Here is a 20,981-nt window from a genome sequence, read left to right as displayed (position 1 = left end):
TCTGGAGGGTGAGGTGGGAAGCCCGGGGGAACAGCACCCCAGAGCTGATGTGGGAGAAGCCCATTTGTGCAGAGCTGGAGGAACCTGGGCCCCAGTCACCTTATGGGGACAATCCCTTCCCTGACCCTTAAGTAGACTGGAAGAGGGATCTAGCCTGACTCAAAGGAATAGCACAAGTGATCAGAGGGAGACAGGAGTCATGTCATGCCCATGGCCTGTGGCAGAGCTGGGGGCGTCTGGGCTAGCAACAGTAGCCACTCTTCAGGAAGACCGCCTCCTCCTGCCTCCTCATTGGCTGCTTGCTCTTCTCCCATGAACCCCATGCTAGCCATGCCTCCAGCATGTGTCTGGCTCAAACAACACCAGCTTCCACCAGGAACCTGGAAGGCCTTGGATGCTCTCCCTGGCTACCGCAACAATTTGATCACTCTGTATCCCTTGCTGTAGCTGCTGGGGTCCCAACTGGCCACGTGGGTATTGATACATGAACTTAGGCCCTGCCTGGTGGGGCTGGAACATTCCCAGCCAGAGAAGGGCTCTCAGGTCCCAACTGACTCAAGGTCACCTAAACCTTAGTCTCTGAGCTAGCAAGCTGGCTCAGAGGGTAAAGGCCCTTGCCACCAAGACTGGTTAAACCTGAGTTCCATCCCCACAACCCACATGGTAGAAAAACTCCTTCCCACAAGTTCTCCTCTGCCCTCTACACAGACGCCACGGGCATGGGCGCTCAGTCAATCCACACGGATTGTTTTTAACATTTCAGCCCTCCGGTCCTTGTCTCTGTCTCCCAAGAGTTGGTTGGGATTAAAGGCCTGTGCCACCATGCCCAGAAATAAAAACTTTAAAAACAATTGTATTAAAAAAATGAAAGTTAATACTGTCTTATTAATCGAATCAGAGTCCTGTGAGGAGGCAGCCTGATTGGGTGAGCTTAAGAGGTCACTCAAATTCTCTGTGCCCCAATTTCCACACTTGCAAAATAGAGTTATTAAGGGCACCTACCTCCACCTGGCATGGTGGTGCACGCCTTTAATCCCAGCACTCAGGAGGCAGGCAGATCGCTGTGAGTTCAAGGCCAGCCTGGGCTACAAAGGGTCCAGGACAGCCAAGGCTACACAGAGAGACTCTGTCAAAAAAAAAAGAAAGAAAGAAAGAAAGAAAGAAAGAAAGAAAGAAAGAAAGAAAGAAAGAAAGAAAAAGAAAGACACCCACCTCTCTGGGTTGTAAGATGAAAATAGTGGGTGGGACCTGTCACAAAGCGCCCCCAAATAAGTTCACAGAGTAAGAGTGGGAAGACTGAGGGGAAGGGGTGGGATGAGCTCCCCACCTCTCTCCAGCTTCAGGAGCCTCTCTGACCCCGGGCAGTCCTAGCTGACACCCCACACACACACTCAGCACCCCCACCCACCCCTGCTCTCTTGCCCTGAGTCTGATCATCCCCCATGTGCTCCTGTCCTCTGTTCCAGTCCGGCCCTTGACTTAATTCCCACACTGAGGTGAGGGAGGTGGGTTCATTGGGCCCCACCCACAGAGGCAAGATCAAAGATCTGCAGAGGAGGTTAGTGGCAAGACCCTTCTGTCCGCCTTCACACGGGGGCTGAAAGAGGATGGGCTCCCGCCCCTCCCCCTCCCAGCATCTCAAGGCATTATCTCCAGGCAGCAGCAACAGCAAGAGCCTCCCAGTATCTCTCTGATCCCCCAGATTTCCGGTTCCCCAAAGACAACTCAGGATGTGGGGAAGGAGGGGCAGGGAGAGGAGGAGGAGACAAGCGAGAAAGAGAGAGACAGAGACAGAGAGACAGAGACAGAGAATGACCACTACCAAGGGAGCATTGACAGACATACAAGAGAGAAAATGCTTCCAAGACAGAAGCAGACAGACAAGACAGACAAACAGACAGAAAAGCAAAACATACAAGAGACAACAGGTGAGGTAAATACACGGCTGTAGGAGGCATCAAACGTTCATGATTGCCAGTTATGGTGGCTGACTTTAACTGCAGCACTAGGGGCGGTGACAGGCAGATCTCTAGGTGTTCAAGGCCAGCCTGGTCAACAGAAAGAGCGTTTCAAGCCAGGCAAGGGTACATAATGAGACTCTGTCTCGAAAAACTAAGAACAAAAAGTTCAAGGTCATCCTCAAAGACTTAGTGAAGTCAAGGACCAGACTACATTAGACTGCCTTTTAAAGAGAGTCAGAAAGGTGACACACATTCAAAGGGAAACAGAGGCAGAGGCGGGGACGTCGAGAAACCGACAAAACCGAAAGCACTCTGTAGGAGAGGGAGAGACGAGGCCTTGGGGTGTGGGGTGTTGCAGGGACCCAGAAACAGAGAGAAAATTAGTAAGCTTGTGAGCCTGGTGGGAGAGGGTGAGAAATGCTTAGCACCTACCAGGCATGCAAGGAGGAGGGGTGGCCCCAGGCTCAGCAGGAGGGCAGAGAGAGGACTCCGCCAGGTTATTTCTCAAGGTCACATGAGCCCCCCAGGGTACCCACCCAACTGAGCTCACACAGCTGTGTCCTGGGAAAACACAGAGGGATTCCGGGAGCCACTCCGAAGGCCCAGCCAACAACAGTGTGGCAAGACTGGCCCTAAACTATTCCTGCCTAAGCCCGGCTGAGCCTGACCAACTGTCCTCTCCGAGCCTCAGTTTATCCACTGGCCAAACAGCAGCACAGAGCAGCCACCTGAACAGAATATATGTAAAGCGCAGGGCGCTGCACACGGCACGTGCAGGTGCCTGAAGCCGGGCCCCTTGCTGCACCCGCTCCCACAGCATCCTGCCTTTGTGAGTCAGGACACTTTCATTTACAAACGGCAGACACGCAGCTGAAGCCCATCGACACCAAAGAAGGGTGCAAGAGAGCCATGTCTTGTAGCAGGGAACTCATGGGTGGGCTTGACCTCTTCCCAGGGTGGGGAAGGCCTGGGTGGGGTTCTCAGAAAGCTGCCTCCCTCGCCTCCCCAGGCTGCCCGATCCTTGCTGAAGTTCCAGGCCTGTGGACTGTTGAGAGTCTCAGGAGAAAGCGTGTCTTTCCACGTGGAGGGGAATTAGCTGGCTAGCCGCTCCTTTGCTTTGCCGTGTTTTCTCCCTTACCGACATCTGACAGGACACAGCTCCCCTTCCTCTATCTTGAGGAAGTAAACTTCGATTCTGTTAGTAGCTGTGGGTGGCCCACGCCTGTGATCCCAGCACTCTGGGAGGCAGAGGCAGGAGGATCTCTGTGAGTTCGAGGCCAGCCTGGTCTACAAAGTGAGCCCAGGACAGCTCAAACAAAACAAAACAAAAACAATAAGGTGGAGTTAGCTGTGTCACTTTTAAGAAAATCATCCTAGGCTTGTGCCATTGTCTAAAGAACATGGGCAAGCCTGGGCTGGTCAGTGCATGGGTTCTATCGGCCAGTGATTGGCTCAAACTTGCCCATGGCATCCTGGACCCCATAGCATCCATGGTCTCAGAATGAAGCTTGCTCGGCCCCTCCCTGTGTGTGCACCCTCCAGTCTTATGCCTTCTCCAGTATCATAACATGGCATTTCTTTAGTTCTTCAAGCTTCCCTCAGGCTTTGGTATACGCTGCTCCTAAAGCCTGGAGCGTCTCGGGCACAAACCAAGCAGTGACACTCCCAGGGCTGCTTATGGCAAAACACACTCCATGCCCACCCGTCCCTTCTCGAGTCTTGATCTTGTTTTTGTTTTGTGTTTGATCACTTGGTTTGTCTGTTTTTAGACAGGGTCTTGTTATGTAGCCCTGGGCTGACCTGGGACTTGCTGTGTAGACCAGGCTGGCCTTGAACTCACAGAGCTCTGCCTGCCTCTGTCTCCCCAGTGCTGGGGTTAAAGGCATTCACTGCCATGCCGGGGCCGTTGATCTCGATTACTATGAAATCGCCTAGATCTTTAAACACTTCAAGAAGAGTCATCAAACTCTTGTGGGACCCTCCCCCACTACAGTGTTTTGGGGGACAGTGCTGGGGACTGACCTCAGGACAAAACCGCACGGTCCACTGAGGCCTTTGTTGAACTCCAAGCTCATTCCCCCTCCAGCCAAGGTTCCACTGTCCTGAATTTGGTAGTCTTCACTCCTACACCTGCCTTGCTATCCTACATACCATGTCCCTGAGCGACACTTACAGAGAACCTCCCTAATCCAAACACCCGAAACCCGAGATGCCCCAAAATAAAAGTGGAAAACCCACTTTGCCCTCACGAGGGGTGTTTCAATCAAATGCGGGTGCATTCAAAACAACGTCTAAAGCTGTCCCTGGGCCATGTCTATAGGGTACATATGGAACACAAGAATTCCATGTCTACATTTGGATCCCATTCCCAAAATAGCCAAACATTCCAAATTAAAAAAAAAAAAAAAATCCAAGCAGAGGCAGGTGGGTCTCTAAGAGTTCAAGGCCAGCCTTATCTACATACTGAGTTCCAGGGGGGACAATGGCTAACCAATGAGCCCTTGTCTAAACAGACAAATCCAGGGGAGCATGGAACTTCTGCCAAGGGACCCACAACCCGTTGCACATCTTTAACTGCCTACACATAGATCCCTTCGCCGCCTGGATGCATGAATGTTCTGTCGGCGATGCCTCTCCTGCTGATGGGCCTGACTCACCCTGATGCTGGCACCCCACCAGCATCCCACCCATTCACCAAGCACTGGGTCCCTCGGCTGCTTCCTGCCATGGCCACAGCAACACTGCCTCACATAGCCTGTGCCTGTACATCCACTGAGTTGGCGGAAGTCCTACTCAGCAAACCCCGGTAAGCAAAGGGCCTGTCTGTAAGAGAAGTTCTGGCTTCCTAGCATGTTAGGTAAATATGCTTTTGTTTTTAATCCCAAGTGTGGGATTTTAGTTGGGCTAGCGTTTGTCCACACCTGTTGATTATCATGTGTGGAGCATGATCTTTGCCAGCTGGTAACGGCCTTTACGTGCAGCACGGAGAGGGGCGTGGCCTAGGACTCAGCGAGTATACATATGAGGGCCGAGAAGGAGACGCATTCTGGGTGGCGTTATGTTTTGGCATGTGGTGTGGGGCAGTTCGGAGAGCCCAGAGTCCAGAGATGCAGTTTGGAGCAGACAGACAGAGAGAAACGCTTCGGGGTGCAGCGTCGTGGAGGAGCCTGCTAGCTGCAGCTGCGGTTGATGGAGATTGGTAGGGAACCCTAAAAGAGCCCTTTGACCCTAACTAGCCGGGAGAAGTGAAGGGGTCTGGGCCCTCTCTGCCCACTAACCTTTTCTCTCTCCTACTTAAGGCTGGGGGGCTGGGAGGTAGAGACCAAATCAAAAAGAAGTTCAGAGAAAGACTGCTATGGTTGGCATTCCGCTACCTCTGCCTATCTTCAGCTTCACCGCTAGATTGTCCGACAGGGAGGCTCTGCCGGTCTGCCTTTTGCTAGTAAAGTGCTGTTGATTCCTCTGCCTATTCCCCCGGCCACAACAACCCAAAATAAAAGGAGTTAAGCCCATCAACTTCTGCCAAGCCTTCCCAGACTCTCCCTCTTCAATCTGCTGCAGCTGAGTATCTGAGGGTCCCCCTGTTCCCCACTGCTGGCATTTTGCAAAGTAAACAGAACAAAGAGGCTACCAAGCAGCACGGTAGTGTGCTGGAGGCCCAGATCTGATCATAGATGCACCTTTCTAGCTGTGCGTCTTTGAGCAAGTTAACCTCACTCTTCTGAGCCTCTTCCCTGAACCTCCAAAACGCAGACACTAGCCATAACGGTCGACAGGGAAGCCACGGGGACTAAATGAGATCATGGGATACAGCGGGCACCCTGGAGCTTAGATCACTTCTGTAGCCAGAGAGAACCACCGGTCACACAACAGACACTCCAAGCCAAACCAGCTGCTGCATACTGTGATTTACTGGCCCACACGACCCGGAAGTTGCTCACAAGCAGTTAGATTCAGGAAAACATCCATGTCTAAGCCACCCTTCTCCTTCCCTGTGGCTTCATTCACGGGCAGCCCATGCAGACAGGGCCTTCAGAACTACAACTTCCAGCCCCGTTGGAGCCGGGATGAAAAGGGGTCTCCTGCGGAAACCCCAGATCCCACTGCCCTGTGGACCACAGTGAAATACATCTGCAAATCTGCAACCTCAACCATCGTGCAGTGCGGGAAGGGACCAGCTCATGTCCCTGGACAGAGGGCTGGGTCGGTGCTTCTAAACCCCGCACAGAACTGGGACAAGAGAGGATCCTGATGAGAGAAAACAGGCGAGGAGGTCAGGTGAGGTAAACAAGCCCTCGCTAAGCCATAACCCACTTCCACACCTACTAAGCTGACACTTCCAGAAGAGCCGCAGGTCCGTCTCCACAGCCGCACTGCGGCTTAATGGCTGCACCTGGACGGAAGTTGCCTTAGCCACTTTGGTGGGGGCTAAGGTAGATTCCCACTACCCGTACTGGGCTGGCTTTGAACTCCTGGGCTCTAGGAATCCTCTCACCTCAACCCTGGGAACAGCTGAGATTAACCGGTTTATACCACCTTGCCTGATTTGTTCAGACCAGTTCAGTGTTTCACGGAGAACCACGAAAAAGGCAAGAACCAAGAGACCTACTGAGGCCATCAAGACCAGCCTTTTGTTTTTCGAGTATAGAAAAAGAGAGTCATCAAGGTGGGGTCTTCTGCTGACACACACTCCCCACCAGAGGTGTCCCGTACCCTGCTCTGCCACTGTCGCAATGAGCAGCTGCACTTTGATGAACTACTTTTGAGGAGATCCTGAGCCCCAGAAAGGCCAGGCTGGGTCATAGGCCTCACTCAGAACATGGCTGTGTCCAAGTGATTGTCTGCTGTCACTTACAATATTTGACAAAGACTGTTGAGAGGGTGGTCAGACCCTGTAAAGGAAGGAGACCCACAAACAGCTGTCCAGACACTTTGACTGCACACACATACACACACACACACACACACACACACACACACGTCATGTATGTCATGTATGCACACATTCACAAACATCCCATAAAGAAAAAGGTAGTCCCTCAAACCAACACGGCCTACACCCAGCCTTCGGGGACCTCAAAACCAACAGGGCTGCTGGCAGTTCTGCATTATGATACACACCTGCAATCCCAGCACTCAGGAGGCAGAGGATGACCACCCACAGGTTCAAGGCCAGCCTGATCGACATAGCAAGACCCTGTCCCAATTAAACGAAAACGAAAACCAAACCAAACCAAAAAACAAAAGGAAGACTTTGGGCCATATGACCTTTATTCCATGACAGAGTCAGGCTGGAACTAGATTCATTCTCAGACTTCACCAGAAGGTGCGGAATACTGGGGACCCAGACTGGACCCCAAAGTGACAATAAGTTATGGGAGATTCTCAGGCTGTTGGCAAGGCAGAGGTCAAGTGGGTGTCCCTCAGAGACACTCCCAGCTGCCCAGTTCAGCCCTCCCAGCAAGTCCAGTTCCAGGACAGACCAGCTGCAGCTGAAACACAGCAGAGCGGGGGAGAGAGTCAGGAACTCATGAAACCAACTGGAAATCCAGAGCCACAAAGTCTGTGCCTAACCGTTGGGGGTGGCCAGGAAGGGCGTCCTGCAACAGGGTCCACGGCAGGAGTGGGGTCAGAAGCCACTCACCAGGCTCTCGGTTAACCTCCTACAGATTCTCATAATCGGGAGCTTCCTCTCCACCCACCCCCTCCTCTTCATCAGCCACCTCCTGGGAGTTCACAGTATCTGGGAGGGAAAGGCAGAGGGGACACTGGTGTTCAGCCTGCGGGCTGTCTGCTCAGGGTGGCCCGCCCGCCTCTGTCCCCTCACACCTCGGTACACACCCAGCTCAGCCCTGGTCACCGGCTGCAGCTCCTCGGACACATTCACATACTCCCGGCTCCCATCTGTGGGGACAGGTCAGGAGGGACAGTCATGTGAAGGGCAGGCCAGGGAGAGGGTGGAGAGAGGCTAGGGGCCATTCTCGGAACGCAGTCACCTACCTAGGGACGCATCTGCACTCTCCTCACTCTCGGGGACGTTCACGTAATCTTCACCCGACTCCACTGTAGGAACGCCATTGCAGAGCAGTTACTAGAAGATACTCAGCCAGGCGCTGGTTCCCAGAAGCCCCCCGACTCGGACATCCAGGTCTCCAAAACACAGCCTCCCCAAACCCACCGCAATACAGAAAGAATGTTCATGAAAAGCACGGGGAGCAGCCTGGGTAAGGGCCATGGAGGTGGACGGAGATCCACTGGACCAGCGCCACTGGGAAATGGAACAGCGACAGTACAGGACTCTGGCAGTGCGGCTGGGGAGCAGGGATCAAAGGAGCTCAGAGTACAGAGAGCTTGGTCCAGATGGCATCCCCTCTTCATCAGACCTGTCTGGCATCTCAATACTACCAGCCATTACTCACACCACACCTGCCCAGGCCCATGGACAACATTCACAGTGTTACATGGCCTTTTGCTTTCTGGTTTCTATATGACTATGTAGACACGCTGGGCTTTGGAGTCAGATATCCTGGTTCAAATCCCAGCTCCAGCGCTAAGCAGCTATGTAACCTCAGATAAGTTACCTATACACACTATGCCTCAGTTTCCTCATCTGTAGAATGAAGTTCATAACAGGACCTGCCTCAAAGGTCGACCGTGAGGATTAAAACAGTAAATTATAAAATACAGCCTGCTAGACACTATGTATCTGTTAATAAACCCTGAGCCAGCTTGTGGTTCCAGAAGCCTGCAGCAGGAGGTAATTTAGGTTCAGGGCCAGCCTAGTCTACAGAGTGAGTTCCAAGACAGCCAGGGCTACAAAGAGGGATCCTGTCTTGAAAAAAAAATTGGAAAAGAAAAAGCTAAATAAACAAAAAAAAGCCAAATGGAAGAAAAGAGAAGACATTTGTAATCCCACACTCAGAGGCAGAGGCAACTGGAGCTCTAGGAATTAAAGGCCAGACAAGTCTACAGGACCAAGTTCCAGGGCAGCCATGGCTACAAAGTGAGATTCTGTCTCAACCAAAACAAAATAAAAACCCCACAAAACCCAAACAGCCAGGCGCTGTGGCTCACGCCTGTAATCCCAGCACTTGGAGGCAGAGGCAGGTGGATCTCTGTGAGTTCCACACTGGTCTAGAAAGTGAATCCAGGACAATTAAGACAGCACAGAGAAACCCTGCCTCAAAACAAACAACAACAAAAAACAGATCCAGAGTACATAATAGTTTACAGTAAATACAGGAGGTTAGAATTTCCTGAATTAAAATTTAAAATACTCCAAAATCCCAAACCTTTTCAGTACTGACGTGATGCTACAAATGGAAAATTCCACACAATGGAATTTTGGTTTCATGCAAAAGATTAATTAAAATGTGTATAAAACTACCTTCAAGACTGAGCATGGTGACACACTCCTTTAACCCGAGCACCCAGGAGGCAGAGACAGGCAGCTCTCAATGAGTTCAAGGCTACCCTGGTCTAGAAATCAAGTTCAGGACAGCCTATACAATGAAGCCCTGTCTCAAAAAATAAAAATAAGCTGGGAGCAGTGGCTCACGCCTGTAATCCCAGCACTTGGGGAGGGAGAGGCAGGTGGATCTCTGTGAGTTTGAGCCCAGCCTGGTCTACAAAGCAAGTCCAGGACAGTCAAGGATACACAGAGAAACCCTGTCTCTAAAAAACCAAACCAAACCAAAAACCTACCTTCAGACTATACATATATATAACATAAATAAATTCCATGTTTAACCTTCAGTTTCATCCCCAAGAGACTTCATTATATATTTATAAACATCTCCAAATCTGTACTTAGGTGTTTCAGGTAAGGGATACTCATGCTATATAGAGAGAAGGTAGGAAGCCGAAGATCACCAGACTCTGAGGCAAGCTCAAGGAAGGAGACTAGGGAGGAAAGAGATCAAAGCAGAGAAAAGCAGCCCAAGAGAAACAAAGACCACATGGTAAGCAGAAGAAATCTTCAGTGAGAGAGAGTGTGTGTGTGAGAGACAGAGACATAAAGAGACACACAGAGAAAAACAACCTCTAATCAAAGTTCGTACAGAAAGTCTGACATGATGGCACACGCCTTTGATCCCAGCGCTCTGGGAGGCAGAGGCAGCAGATTGCTGTGAGTTCATGGCCAGCCTGGTCTACAAAGGACAGCCAAAGCTAGAGAGAAAACTTGTCTGAAACAAAAACAAAAGGAAAAAGTTCTTACAGATACTGTTTCCAAGAAACAAGAACAGGATACTATACAAAAAGTACACTGAGAAGTCGAAAAAAAAAAAAGCTTTCAGATCAGAGAAATTTTTTTTTTCTTTTTGTTGATGGCAGTGCTGTTTTGGTTTTTGAGACAGGGTCTTACCATGTAGCCCAGGCTAGCCTCAAACTCAACCCTCCTGCCACAGCCTCCTGATGCTAGGATTATAGGCATATGCCCTCACATCCATCCAAGAAATGAAATTTCAATGGAAGGGTTAGAGAAGAGTCAGGAAATTTCTTAATGGGACAGGAAGGAAAAGTGAAAAGAAAAGTAAGACAGTCGGAAGTGAGAAGCAGGAAGTCCAGCTTCTGAAGGAGGAAATGGAAGGTCGGCGATCATCACAGAAAGGAGAGGGAAGAGAGGAGTAGCTGCCAGCACATGGCGGAAGGAGGAGTACAGAAACCCTGACTTACTGGAGAAGGCGCTGTCTCGGAATCCAGGGTTGCTGGGCACAGGGGCAGAGGGCGCCTCGGGAATGGTGGCGGGGGTGCTGTCCGGAAGCACCTCTCTGGAAGGAAAGAGTGAGGAGTTGAGAGCGGGCACCCACCTTCCACCCCCACCTCCGACCTCCCATCTCCCCACTCACAGGTAGCCCTCGTTGGGACAGTCCTCCTCATCCTCATCTTCATTCACATTCTCGCAGGCCGGCCCTGGGAGAGAGGGGATGTCAACCTGACCTGGGACAGGCACAGCCTCCCCACCCCACCCAGCCCTCCAGACCCGACACCCACCCTGATTCTCGTAGCTCGCCACACTGTTGGCTTCAAAGAGAGAGGGAGAGGAAGGCCGAGTCAGCTCCGGTTGCACACCCTCCCCTCGGCCCTCCAGCCCTCCACACCCTTACCGTCATCCGAATCCTGCCGGGAAGATGGCATCCGATGGCAGCCCCCAAGGGGCTGTGGGGATCTCCTGGAGGTCAGAGGTCAGGGATTATGTCTGGTTAGGACTCTGGGGGCAAGAGGGGTTACAGCAGGAATCCGTGTGTGTGTGTGTGTGTGTGTGTGTGTGTGTGTGTGTGTGCGTGTGCGTGTGTGTGTGTGTGTGTGTGTGTGTGCACTTGTGTCCCATCCTAGAAGGTGAGGAGGAACAGTGGAATGGAAGAAAGTTGAGGCATACTCACGGAATGGGGAGCAGGTCTGGCTGCCTCAGGGGTGGGAAGGAAGTAACATGAGGGTAGGAAGCGGCAGGTGTGCGGAGGACGGTTAATTCTGAGGACGCAGAGCAAAGCTTCAGGGAATGACCTCCAACATCCCCCCACCCTCGTCAAGGCCTCTAAGGACAAATGTGCCCCTAAAAACCATGCCACAGGGGCTCCCACTTCCCTCCAGCCCAGCCCAGGTAATAGCCCTGCGGACAGCTAAGGGTGGACAGGACAAAGGCACGCTTTCAAGAACCCTCAAGGAAGGCCGAGGACACTGCACTCACGAGGTGGCTTCATGAGGATGCTCCTCGGGGACAAACTGGCAGGAAAGAGACACCGTGGGTTCAGGACCAAGAGGGCCCCTGCCCCAAGCCCTTCATCCGAACAAAGGGGAGACACACGGGGACCCAGGAGTGCACACTCACCTCTCTGTGGAAGCGCTGTCATAGGAGGCTGGAGGAGAGAGGGCCGATGAGGTGGGATCAGGGCGAGCCAGCAGGAAAGATACTCAGAACTTCCCAAGCCCCCAACCCCCGGCAGGACTGAGACAGGAATAGACAGACAGAAGATGCGGGAGCCGAGGACGGCTCGAGGCTCTGGTGCAGCACCCAGCACCCGGCAGCCCAAAGCTCCCCACTTACCCGGCAGCTCTCGGCAGCGCACACACAGGGCAGCCAGGAGCGTGACCAAGAAGGGCAGCAGCAGGAGGCCCAGCTCCACGGGGCTCAGAGTGTCTGCTTCCATCTGCAGAGCACCTGCCCGGGGCCCCGCCGCGCTGCAGCCCCTCTAGGCAGAGTGGCAGCAGGGCTGTGGGACCGAGCGGGCCCCAGTCTGGGATCAGGAGGCAGGCAGCCGAGTTCTTCTTCCAGGCTCAATGGCCACGCTCCCTTGCTGGACTGCGTTGAGATCGGTGTCGGCTGGGGAAGACGCTGGTCCCAGAGCCTGAGTCGGGGCCTGCGCCCCAGCTACCAGCTGCTCGGTGATCCCTTGTGCCCAGCTGTACCTGCCCCTCTCTCGCTCCCCGCCTGCCTCTCCTTCTCACCACCCTCGTGCGACAGGAAGCTGTGGTGAGGGCAGGAAATCATCAGGCTCCTCAGCGGGCTGCGCCTGCCCCCTGCCCACTCACCCCCACCCAGTGGAGGGAAGGGGGAGGAGGCAGAGGGACTGTGCGAAGGAAGGCTCTGAGGCTGCGGGATGAGGTAACCCCTCCACTGGGACCAGGCCAGCTGTGGCCTCCCCATCCCTGGCTGGGAGAACGCCTGGGCCCGTGCAGAGCAGGGCAGCACTGGCCCTGCTCCCCAGGCTTGCCTGTTGGAGAGTGACTTCCAGGGGCCCACAGTGAGTCACGGTCATACCAAGCCAGCTCACTCAAGAGCAGCCCTCCTTCCCGATCGCCCTGCCCAGAAGTCAGGAACATGCCCACAGGGTGACCCGAGAGCCCCTGGTTATCCTGAGGCCACACACATTCCCTGAAGCCAGTGACACCCACAGAGAGACAAGCAGTCAGTTGGAGTCTGCTTACAAATTTTATTCCATTACAAATAGCACCAAACCCCTCGGGCTGCCCTAGTGCAGAGGACACCCCCCATTTCTGGACCCCGATCTCTTCCTTGGGCTGCTCATGTAGTGTCTGGGAGCTGGGACATACCCCAGGGCCTCTTCCTTGGACCTGGGCCTGGTGAGGGCTTCTGCCCGGGCACTGGCTGGGGTAGGCCCAGGACCAGCCGTGACGCATCTGTGGCTAGGTGAGCAACAGCTCCTCAGATGAGCACGCTGGACACAGGGACCCGGGTAGAACGGCCTCGCTGAGGCACCACAATCCGGTCATCTGAGGGCCCCGTCTCATGCAACAGACCTGCAAGGAAGGGACGGGAGCCAAGGTCAGTCAGAGAAGAGCCAGCAGGGGACAGAGGACAGAGAAGCGGAGGGGCACAGACAGGAGCAGGACATAAGCAGCGGCAGGAGCCCTCAGGGCTGCGTACAGACAGAAAGCCCGATCCACTCTGAGACAGACTTGGAGCTCAGAGTGGGAAGCTCAGGGCCTGGGAAGCTGGTGCGCTTGACCCTGGCAGGTGGCTGGTGGCATGTGGGTGGGCTGGTCTGGGTGAGGGAGAAGTGTGGACTAAGAGATGTGGGCCAACAGACGGACAGACAGATAGGAGTTCTGTGAAGGGGGACCCACAGTGGCCCTCACTGACCCTGCACGTGGAGCTGGGCCCTCCGGCGGTCATTCTCAATAAACATGGCGGTGCCCAGGAAGGCCGCGCCACCCAGCGCCCCAACAAAAGCACAGAGCATGAGTGAGAACTGCAGGGCCCGGAACTCAGACAAGAAGGAAGGGGGCCAGCTCCGTCGGAGGCGGTCGGAGATCTGCAGAGACAAGAGTCAGAGACCCAGGGATGGGGAGCCCTGAACACCAAGAAAAGGAACAGTGGCGTCTAGAAAGGGGAGCATTTGTGCTACAGGGGGAGACCCACAGCCTAATGGGTAACCTCCATCCAACTTCCTTCCCACCCCCCAGAGGACCCAAGGGGAGAGGCACCACAAGTGGGTGGCTATTGCCCAGCTACGCCAGACTATCCCACCCACCCAGGCTCAAGCCACCAGCTGCCAGCCAGCAGCCAGGGCACGGGTACCAGGTCCCCACTACCTCCCATCCCAGCCAAGAAGAGCACTTACCAGCCCGATGAGGTAAGGGCTCCCCGCGTCACCCAGCAAATGAGACAGCACTATCTGGAAGGCCTCAGCAGTGGAACGGCGAGTTGGGATCACCACATACTGGGGGGAGAGGGGAACTTAGAAGGATTCTCGGTAGGACTGCCCAGAGAGACCAAGGCCATGGCCCACTGCAGGCCCAAGACAAATTCATCACTGAGGCTAAGGGCAAGCAGACACGAGACGGGCCGGGCCCAGAGGCCCCTCTGGGGCTGGAATACACCTGGGGCTAAGGTTTGAAAGGGAAAGGCCAGAATTCAGATCAAATCAAATACCACCTTCTGACTCCCTGCTCCCGCCAGCCTCTGGACTAACCTGTATCTGTATCCCAGCTACTCACCAACAGGATGTCCGCCACAATGGCCCAGTTCATGGACAACAGGGTCTCCCCGATAAAGATAAAAATCTGGGCGGTAGAAGTGGGAGGGAATCACATGACCAGGCTCATCCATTAACTGGGTCCCCACCACGCCCCATGAGGCAGGGGCTAGCCTCAGTCTGGCTTTACATCCGAGGGAACAGCAAGGTCACTCGGCTTTGCCAGCATCACCCAGCTGGGGAGGCCCAGAGCTGCGGTCTGAAAGGAAGCGCTCCACCTTCAGCCTGCACTGAGACACTCTGCTGGCTGACCCCGCACACGGAACTGGCTGCTGGCAGTCATCCTCAATGGACATGGAGGTACCCAGGAAGGCCGTAGCACCCCTCCTGCCCCCGTGCAAAGATACCCACCAGACCCCTGGCATCCTACTCACATAGGTGGCCACGATGCTACCCCGGGCACAGGCCAGGGACAGGAAGAGGAAAGGCGCGGAGCCCAGGAGGCCGGCTGCACAAACCAATGGGTCGGCGCGAGGGTTGAAGCGGCGGAGGCGGCGGCTGATCTCCACACCCAGGCCCACACCCAGGACTCCAGTCAGGCAGGTGATGAGTCCAAAGATGAGACTAGGAGTGGGGGAGGAGCATGGGAGCCATTCCTTTGCGAGGCCCTCTGACCTAGAGGGCCAGTCCACCCCAGGGGCCCTCACACCCAAATCCATCCAGTACAGAACTCCAGTGCCCATAGGTTACCTCATCACGTGGTTCTTAGAACCAGAAACCAAGACTCCAAGAGCAGAGGTGGCTGGTAGAGTCAGAATTGGAACTCTCCTGGCCCAAATCTGAATTCCCCCCATGCCTCCCCTGGCCCCACCCCCACCATGCAGTCATCCCGTCAGCCCCTCACAAGTACCTGTCAGAGGAAGAGCAGGAGTCTCCAGGGAGACAGGGCAGAGTCTCTCCCAGCACGACACGGGAGCGCAGCAGGAACGCTGGTGCCCAGAGAGCCAGGGAGCCCGTGACGAAGGCCACAGCAGTGAAGCCGAGGGAAGACAGGACGAAACTAGGGCTGCAGACATTGGGAGGAAGTCAGACCCCACGAACATGCCCTCCTCCCTGTCCCTGGCTTATTCTGATGTCAGGACTCGGATGTGATCTGTGCCCGCATCTCTGGCCCTAAATATGGCCTCCTGGCAGGACAGAAAACTTGGCCTGTTTAGGACTCCAGCCCCAGCTGAGGCCTCAGATGTGGAAGAGAGGGGTGAACTCACTTTCGTGCCAGCGCCTTCAGATCTGCCCACCATGAGGTGGGGCTCAGGGGCGGTGAACCTGAGTGGCGCTCCACAGCTCCTCTTGGGGGCTCTTGGACCACCAGGAACAGCAGCAGGACGGCTAGCACCCCGAGACCTGGTGTGACCTGGAGAAAGAGCGAGCCTTGGAGCACAGGGGATACTAAACCTCTAGGGCAAGCAGGAGTGAGCTAGGGCTAGCTCCCAAGGTCTTAAGCACCTCACAGGTGCTGGTTCAGAGACGCTGGGGCTGACGCCTGGGAAGGCTTGCTACTGGGGGCACTCCGTTTTAACAAGCCTGTCATTGCTTCTTCTTTGGTAACAGCACCTTGATTTTGTTTCAGGGACCCCAGACGTAAATTTCTCTCACTTCATGTGGTGCAAACTGGAGCTAAGACCTAACCAAAAGGACTGCTGAGTCTCCCGCCTTCCGTAACTGATTACATAATAGGCATGGGACCTAGGATCATCCAATCAGATATCATCTCATGACTACTGTTCAAGGATCCAAGTTGCTCGGTTGAAAGGCGATCCCTGGGGACTCCCAAAAAGCAGGAGAATAAAGTTACCATGGGAGAAAGGAAAGGAGAGCTGCAACAAAAATGAGCAGACCCAGTGACGGCATGGGGGTCCTGGGTCGGCTTCACCTGCCATTAGGAAAATGAATTCTGTCCCTTTCTGAGACTTGGCTTTACAGTGGGTTCCTGTCATCTACAAGCAAAACCTCCGGCTCCTCACTGAGGAGCAGGCTTGCTGCAGCCTCAGTGGAGTGAGCACTGCCATAAAAAGGGAGTATGCTGGGCTAGCGAGCTGGTCTAGTGGGTAAAGGGTCTCGCTGCCCTGCCTGACAACCTGAGTCCAATCTCCAGATCCCTCGGGTGAAGAAGTTGACCTCTGACTCCCAGACTCAGGCAGGCAGGCAGGTACGCACACGTACACTCTGCCCCACTTTTTAAGGTTTACTTATTATTTATATAGTGTTCTACCTGCAGGTACACCTGCACGACAGAAGAGGGCACCATATCTCACTAGAGACGGTTATGAGCCACCATGTTTATGGTCGCTGGCAATTGAACTCAGAACTTTTTTTTTTTTTAAAGAGACTTAAGAGAGTATCTGAAGGTCAGAGAGGGAGATCAGTAAGGATGTGGCTGACTCCCCACACTATGACCAGACTCACCCGCAAAGCCCAGTGCCAGTCTCCGGCCACATCCTTCACTTTGGAGCCGGCAATGTAACCTAGGCCGCTGTGGGAAGGGAAGGCGAGGGGAGAAGAGGGCGCCTGTTGGTCGGCCATCGCCTCACCAAGCCCTCGCCCCACAGCAGGCCCACAGCCTACTCACCTGCCCACGGGAATGGCGAAGTAGAAGACGCTGAGCATCCGGCTCCGCCGGTCTGCCACGAAGAGGTCGGCGATCAGAGTGGGCGCAATGGTGGAGTAACTGGCCTCCCCGACCCCCACCAGGCCCCGGGTCAGGAGGAGCAGCCAGAAACGCTGGGAAAGGAGACACGGGGGAGGTGGCACCCCACCCTGGAGCCAGCCTCCCAGGAGACTCGCCAGCTAGTGCTGGAGAGACGGCGGGGGACGGTGAGAGAGGCCTGGGTTTAGAGTCACACAGACCTGGCTGGAATCCTGGCTCCACTGACTAGCTGTGACTTTGAGAAAATAACTTAACCTTTCTGAGCCTCACTTTCCTCATCTGCAAAAGGGGAACAACAACAGTTTGGTCACAATGACACTGAGAGGACTTTGCACTCAGGAGGTGTAAAATAAACCTACTTTTCCCTCCCACCTAAGACACCTCCAGTGGTGAAAAATGATCTTAGCTGGGGGATTATCTGCTTACCAAAGACACCTGGAGCTGAGGCCAGGGTACATGGCACTAGGGTCTGGGGCTGAGGGTAACACACGGGGGAAGGTCTCAACAGCTGGGGAAGCAGGAGGGAAATGGTAGCATGTGTGGCATCATGTGTTTTTTTCGGAAGGGAGAAGTGGGTCATTGTGTCAGAGGCTCCCTGGAGATCCGCAAGACGAGCCACATGAAGCAACCAGGAGAACACTGCTGTCCACACAGCAGGGCAGCGCTTGAGGGGGAGCTGAGGAAGCACAGGCCAAGCGACAGCTGACCCCGGCTGCTCTCTCACCCACACTAGCACCGGGCTTAGGAGGAAGCCCAGCGCCAGGAAGGGAGATGATGGCGGCCATATGCACAGAGATCCGTGGTGAAGAAAGACCGGTGTGTTCACTGGGAGAGGAGTTAGGGGATGAGAGAAATGGCGAGTGGAGGGAAGCTGGAGAAGAAAGCCAACCAGGATGGAGTGGGCAGGCTACCTCAGGCGATGATGAGAGTGAAATGGCACAGAGCAAGGAAACTACGGAGGGCCCTCTACACTCAGTCCAAAATGACTTCACAGAGCAACAGCAAATATTGATGGGGAGTGGGGGAGAAAGTGCAGGGCCTCACCTCTTTGGGGATGAAAGATGACCCCAGTGTCACCAGGGACCAGAAGGCAATGCCCCCGCACATGAGGTACTTTCGATTGTACCTGTCACCCAGGTAGCCAAACACTGGTGCCAACACCATGTAACTGGAAATGAACACTGGGGGGAAGCAGAGAGTCACAGCCCAGTCCAGGTCCCTCCACATCCCCCCCCACCCCGTGTCCCCCACCTCTTCTCCAGCTAGGGATCACGGAAGAGACATTCCTAAACAGAGATTCCCCACCCTCCTCTTCAGTGATGTCACACCATCCCCATCCCAAACCTGTAGCCTATCAGAGCAATGAACCAGGGTCACGTTCACAACTTTCCAAAACGTCTTTTATAGAATGGATCATACAGCTGCGCTCCCTCCCTTCTACCCAGCCCGAAACAAAATCAATCTACATCACACACACCCCCCACCATGTCCTAGCAAATCCAGCCCCTTCCTCTTTTCCTCTCTCCATTCTTCACACACCCTCATGGCAACGGCCAATACCACGTTACGGTTCAACGCCCAAATGTCCCCTCTATCTGGAACTCAACCGCTTCAAGCTCCAACTCAGACATTTAACCAGATTAGCAAACACCCTATGCTTGTTTTCTTTTCTTTCTGGGGAGGAGGAAGGAGAGAACGTCTCATTATGTGTACGCAGACTTACGCAGACTGCCCTGAACTCACAGTGCTCCGCCAGCCTTTGCCTCCTAAGTGCGGAGACTGAAGAATTGTGCCAGCACCTGGCTCTACACTGTCTTTTACATGTCACTTATCCATCTGAAAGTTATCCCATTTTAATTAACCCCTCAGGCTCAGGAGGATGTCAGCTCCTGTGGGGGCCAAGTCTCTGAGTGTCTCATTTAATCCACAACTAGCACAAAACAAGTGCTCACGTCACGTGTACCGAATAAAAAAAGAATAAATGAAACTGTCTGGAAAGATCTGCTTCTCTAATGAAATGCCAGCTTGAACTACGACCTGCTTCGGATTTCTCCACACTTAAAATGCCTCACTCCAGTTCCTCATTGGCTTGGAGCAGGGAAAACAAACACTTCAAGACCTGGTATTGCTGTTCACCCATCTGCTTATGTGGCCCTGGGCAAATCTTAACTCTTCTCAAAGTCTGAGTTCACTTAGAAAAACACAGGCAGTTCTGTGCTCTCCCCATCCACAGCTGAGAAAGCAACTTTTCCTCAGCTGATGGAAGGATACGGAGGCAAGAATGCCTCGCCTGCCTCGCCAAGGTCCTATTAGGGCTCCTACCATTCCTAGGGTGCACTGCTAGGGCCTGGCACATAGTAGGTTCTCAGAATAAAAAGGAAGGAAATAAAGACTTTCCCCCACAGCGGCCCCAAGTACTCCTGCCATTATTTCCGGGTGCCTACTAGTGCCACACTGGACATTCACACCAGTCCATTTTTTAATCCGCCCATTTTATCACTAGCTTCCTTCCACAGACCAGAAAGGTGAGGCTCAGAGAGGGTGTTACCTAACGTCAGACAGTAAGCGGCTGGCCCTCTCTGTAAGTGTTCCGTCCCGGCTCAACTGGACAGCCCTAGAGCAGTCAGGATCATCACCTCCATGAGCTCTGGCCAACAAGGCCTCAGCAGGCAAACCTGCATGTGTGTAAGCCCAAAGAGCAAGTGGGTGCGCACGCAGGGGCTGCCTCACTCACCAGTCTGGATGAGGCCAGAACTACCGTCCCCGATGTTGAAGAATTGCTCGATGTCGGGAAGAACGCCTGGAAAGGAAAAAACCTCCGGCTGAGCGCGGAGAGGCGACCCCGTCCTGGGGAACTGCTCCTTCGCCCCCACCCCGTCCCTCCTTGGGAAGGGCAGCGCCTACCAGCCACGGTGAAGCGGTCCATGTAGTTGAGGAGGTTGATGTAGCACAGCACCGCCACGATGAGGATCGAGCGGCTCTGAGATAGCCCAGTGACGCGCTGCAGCCTCTCAGGATCCGGGACCTCCGGCTCCCCGGACTTAGGATGCCCCAAGGGCCCCGGCAGCCCCGGATGTCCAGGCGCCGGCCCGTCCTCCGGGTCGTCCGCTTGGCTGAGGAACGGCGCCGTGTCCGACCCGGCCATGGTCCCGCCCACGCCCCGGTGCCACCTCCGGCCGGAGGAGGGTGGAGGAGAGGCGGCGCGGAGGGTTGCCCACGGTCGGCTAGGAGCGCGCTCCGAGGCACTGAGCACGAAGGGTCAAAGCCGCGGACCTCGTCATTCCCTCCGGTTCCGACGGAGGAGAGGACGCGTGCGGCGCAGGCGACGTCGGGGACAGGAGCGGGGGGACGGGGCCCCCTTCCTCACGCTGACACACTCCTCACCCCGGGAAGGAGCGCACCACACTCGCCGTCGCTCAGTCCCGGCGCAGCATCGCGGCCGCCACCATGTTGCCCCACAGCGGGTCATGTGACACCGGAGCCCTATCGGACAGAGTCACCCGGGGCAGGCTTTGAGCACGTGACGCGCCGCCGACTACGGAAGCCTCCGGGACCTCTCGGGCTCGTGCGCCCAGCTGGGCGCCATGGCAACCCGACGCTCGTTCCTGCTTCCACCAGCAGCCTCCGGGGGGCCTCGCAAACTGGTGAAGTCGTGGATCACGGAGGTTGGGAATTAACACGTCTCTGCGGATGCCAGTGAGCAGGTTCCTCTTTTTTTTTTTTCTCCGTGACTGGCGGAGAGCTTCATTGCTCAGTCATTGCTGGATGAATAGCCCTGAGCATCTGCCCCCCCTCTTTTTTTTTCCCCAACCGTGAGCCGTCACTGTGGACACTTGAGAGTCCTACAGAGTCGGGGGTGTCAGTGAACGCCCAGGG

The 20,981-nt window shown here is 54.7% G+C and overlaps 2 protein-coding genes across 4 annotated transcripts; both read right to left on the bottom strand.

Moving 5' to 3' along the window:
- Positions 1 to 7,211: 7,211 nt before the first annotated feature.
- Positions 7,212 to 12,755, bottom strand: Lat (linker for activation of T cells). Of its 3 annotated transcripts, XM_060366854.1 has the most exons (12): positions 12,007 to 12,680; positions 11,791 to 11,818; positions 11,650 to 11,684; positions 11,345 to 11,432; positions 11,069 to 11,133; positions 10,956 to 10,985; positions 10,811 to 10,874; positions 10,638 to 10,732; positions 7,962 to 8,024; positions 7,803 to 7,865; positions 7,606 to 7,704; positions 7,212 to 7,453 (listed from the first exon to the last, which is right to left on the bottom strand). In XM_060366854.1, the coding sequence occupies exons 1-11, from the start codon at positions 12,107 to 12,109 to the stop codon at positions 7,625 to 7,627; spliced, it is 714 nt and encodes a 237-aa protein (XP_060222837.1). In that variant the 5' UTR covers positions 12,110 to 12,680; the 3' UTR covers positions 7,212 to 7,453; positions 7,606 to 7,624. The 3 variants fall into 3 exon arrangements, with proteins under 3 accessions (XP_060222837.1, XP_021491626.1, XP_060222838.1); XM_021635951.2 differs by having other exon boundaries at positions 10,811 to 10,985; positions 12,007 to 12,755; XM_060366855.1 differs by lacking the exon at positions 10,956 to 10,985 and having other exon boundaries at positions 12,007 to 12,689.
- A 123-nt stretch (positions 12,756 to 12,878) lies between these two features.
- Spns1 (SPNS lysolipid transporter 1, lysophospholipid) lies at positions 12,879 to 20,758 on the bottom strand. Its single transcript, XM_021635904.2, has 12 exons — positions 20,010 to 20,758; positions 19,840 to 19,905; positions 18,150 to 18,286; positions 17,028 to 17,179; positions 16,865 to 16,931; positions 15,667 to 15,812; positions 15,309 to 15,464; positions 14,833 to 15,022; positions 14,421 to 14,486; positions 14,045 to 14,143; positions 13,564 to 13,735; positions 12,879 to 13,220 (listed from the first exon to the last, which is right to left on the bottom strand). The coding sequence occupies exons 1-12, from the start codon at positions 20,248 to 20,250 to the stop codon at positions 13,126 to 13,128; spliced, it is 1,587 nt and encodes a 528-aa protein (XP_021491579.1). The 5' UTR covers positions 20,251 to 20,758; the 3' UTR covers positions 12,879 to 13,125.
- Between the last annotated feature and the right edge of the window lie 223 nt (positions 20,759 to 20,981).

The sequence above is a fragment of the Meriones unguiculatus genome, chromosome 14 (genome assembly GCF_030254825.1).
Source record: "Meriones unguiculatus strain TT.TT164.6M chromosome 14, Bangor_MerUng_6.1, whole genome shotgun sequence".
Taxonomy (NCBI): domain Eukaryota; kingdom Metazoa; phylum Chordata; class Mammalia; order Rodentia; family Muridae; genus Meriones; species Meriones unguiculatus.
The sequence above is the reverse complement of the archived record's forward strand: the minus strand, read 5'-3'. Positions and strand labels throughout refer to the sequence as shown.

What these genes read in the sequence shown, in the direction of transcription:
- Lat (XM_021635951.2), bottom strand. Translation starts at nt 12,109, where the DNA reads ATGGAAGCAGACACTCTGAGCCCCGTGGAGCTGGGCCTCCTGCTGCTG. An exon ending in GACAGCGCTTCCACAGAGAG is followed by an intron (nt 11,685 to 11,790) that starts GTGAGTGTGCAC and finishes CTTTCCTGCCAG; the next exon opens with TTTGTCCCCGAGGAGCATCC. An exon ending in CCGGCAGGATTCGGATGACG is followed by an intron (nt 10,986 to 11,068) that starts GTAAGGGTGTGG and finishes CTCTCTTTGAAG; the next exon opens with CCAACAGTGTGGCGAGCTAC.
- Spns1 (XM_021635904.2), bottom strand. Translation starts at nt 20,250, where the DNA reads ATGGCCGGGTCGGACACGGCGCCGTTCCTCAGCCAAGCGGACGACCCG. An exon ending in GGACCGCTTCACCGTGGCTG is followed by an intron (nt 19,906 to 20,009) that starts GTAGGCGCTGCC and finishes TTTCCTTTCCAG; the next exon opens with GCGTTCTTCCCGACATCGAG. An exon ending in GCCCTTACCTCATCGGGCTG is followed by an intron (nt 13,736 to 14,044) that starts GTAAGTGCTCTT and finishes TTGTCTCTGCAG; the next exon opens with ATCTCCGACCGCCTCCGACG.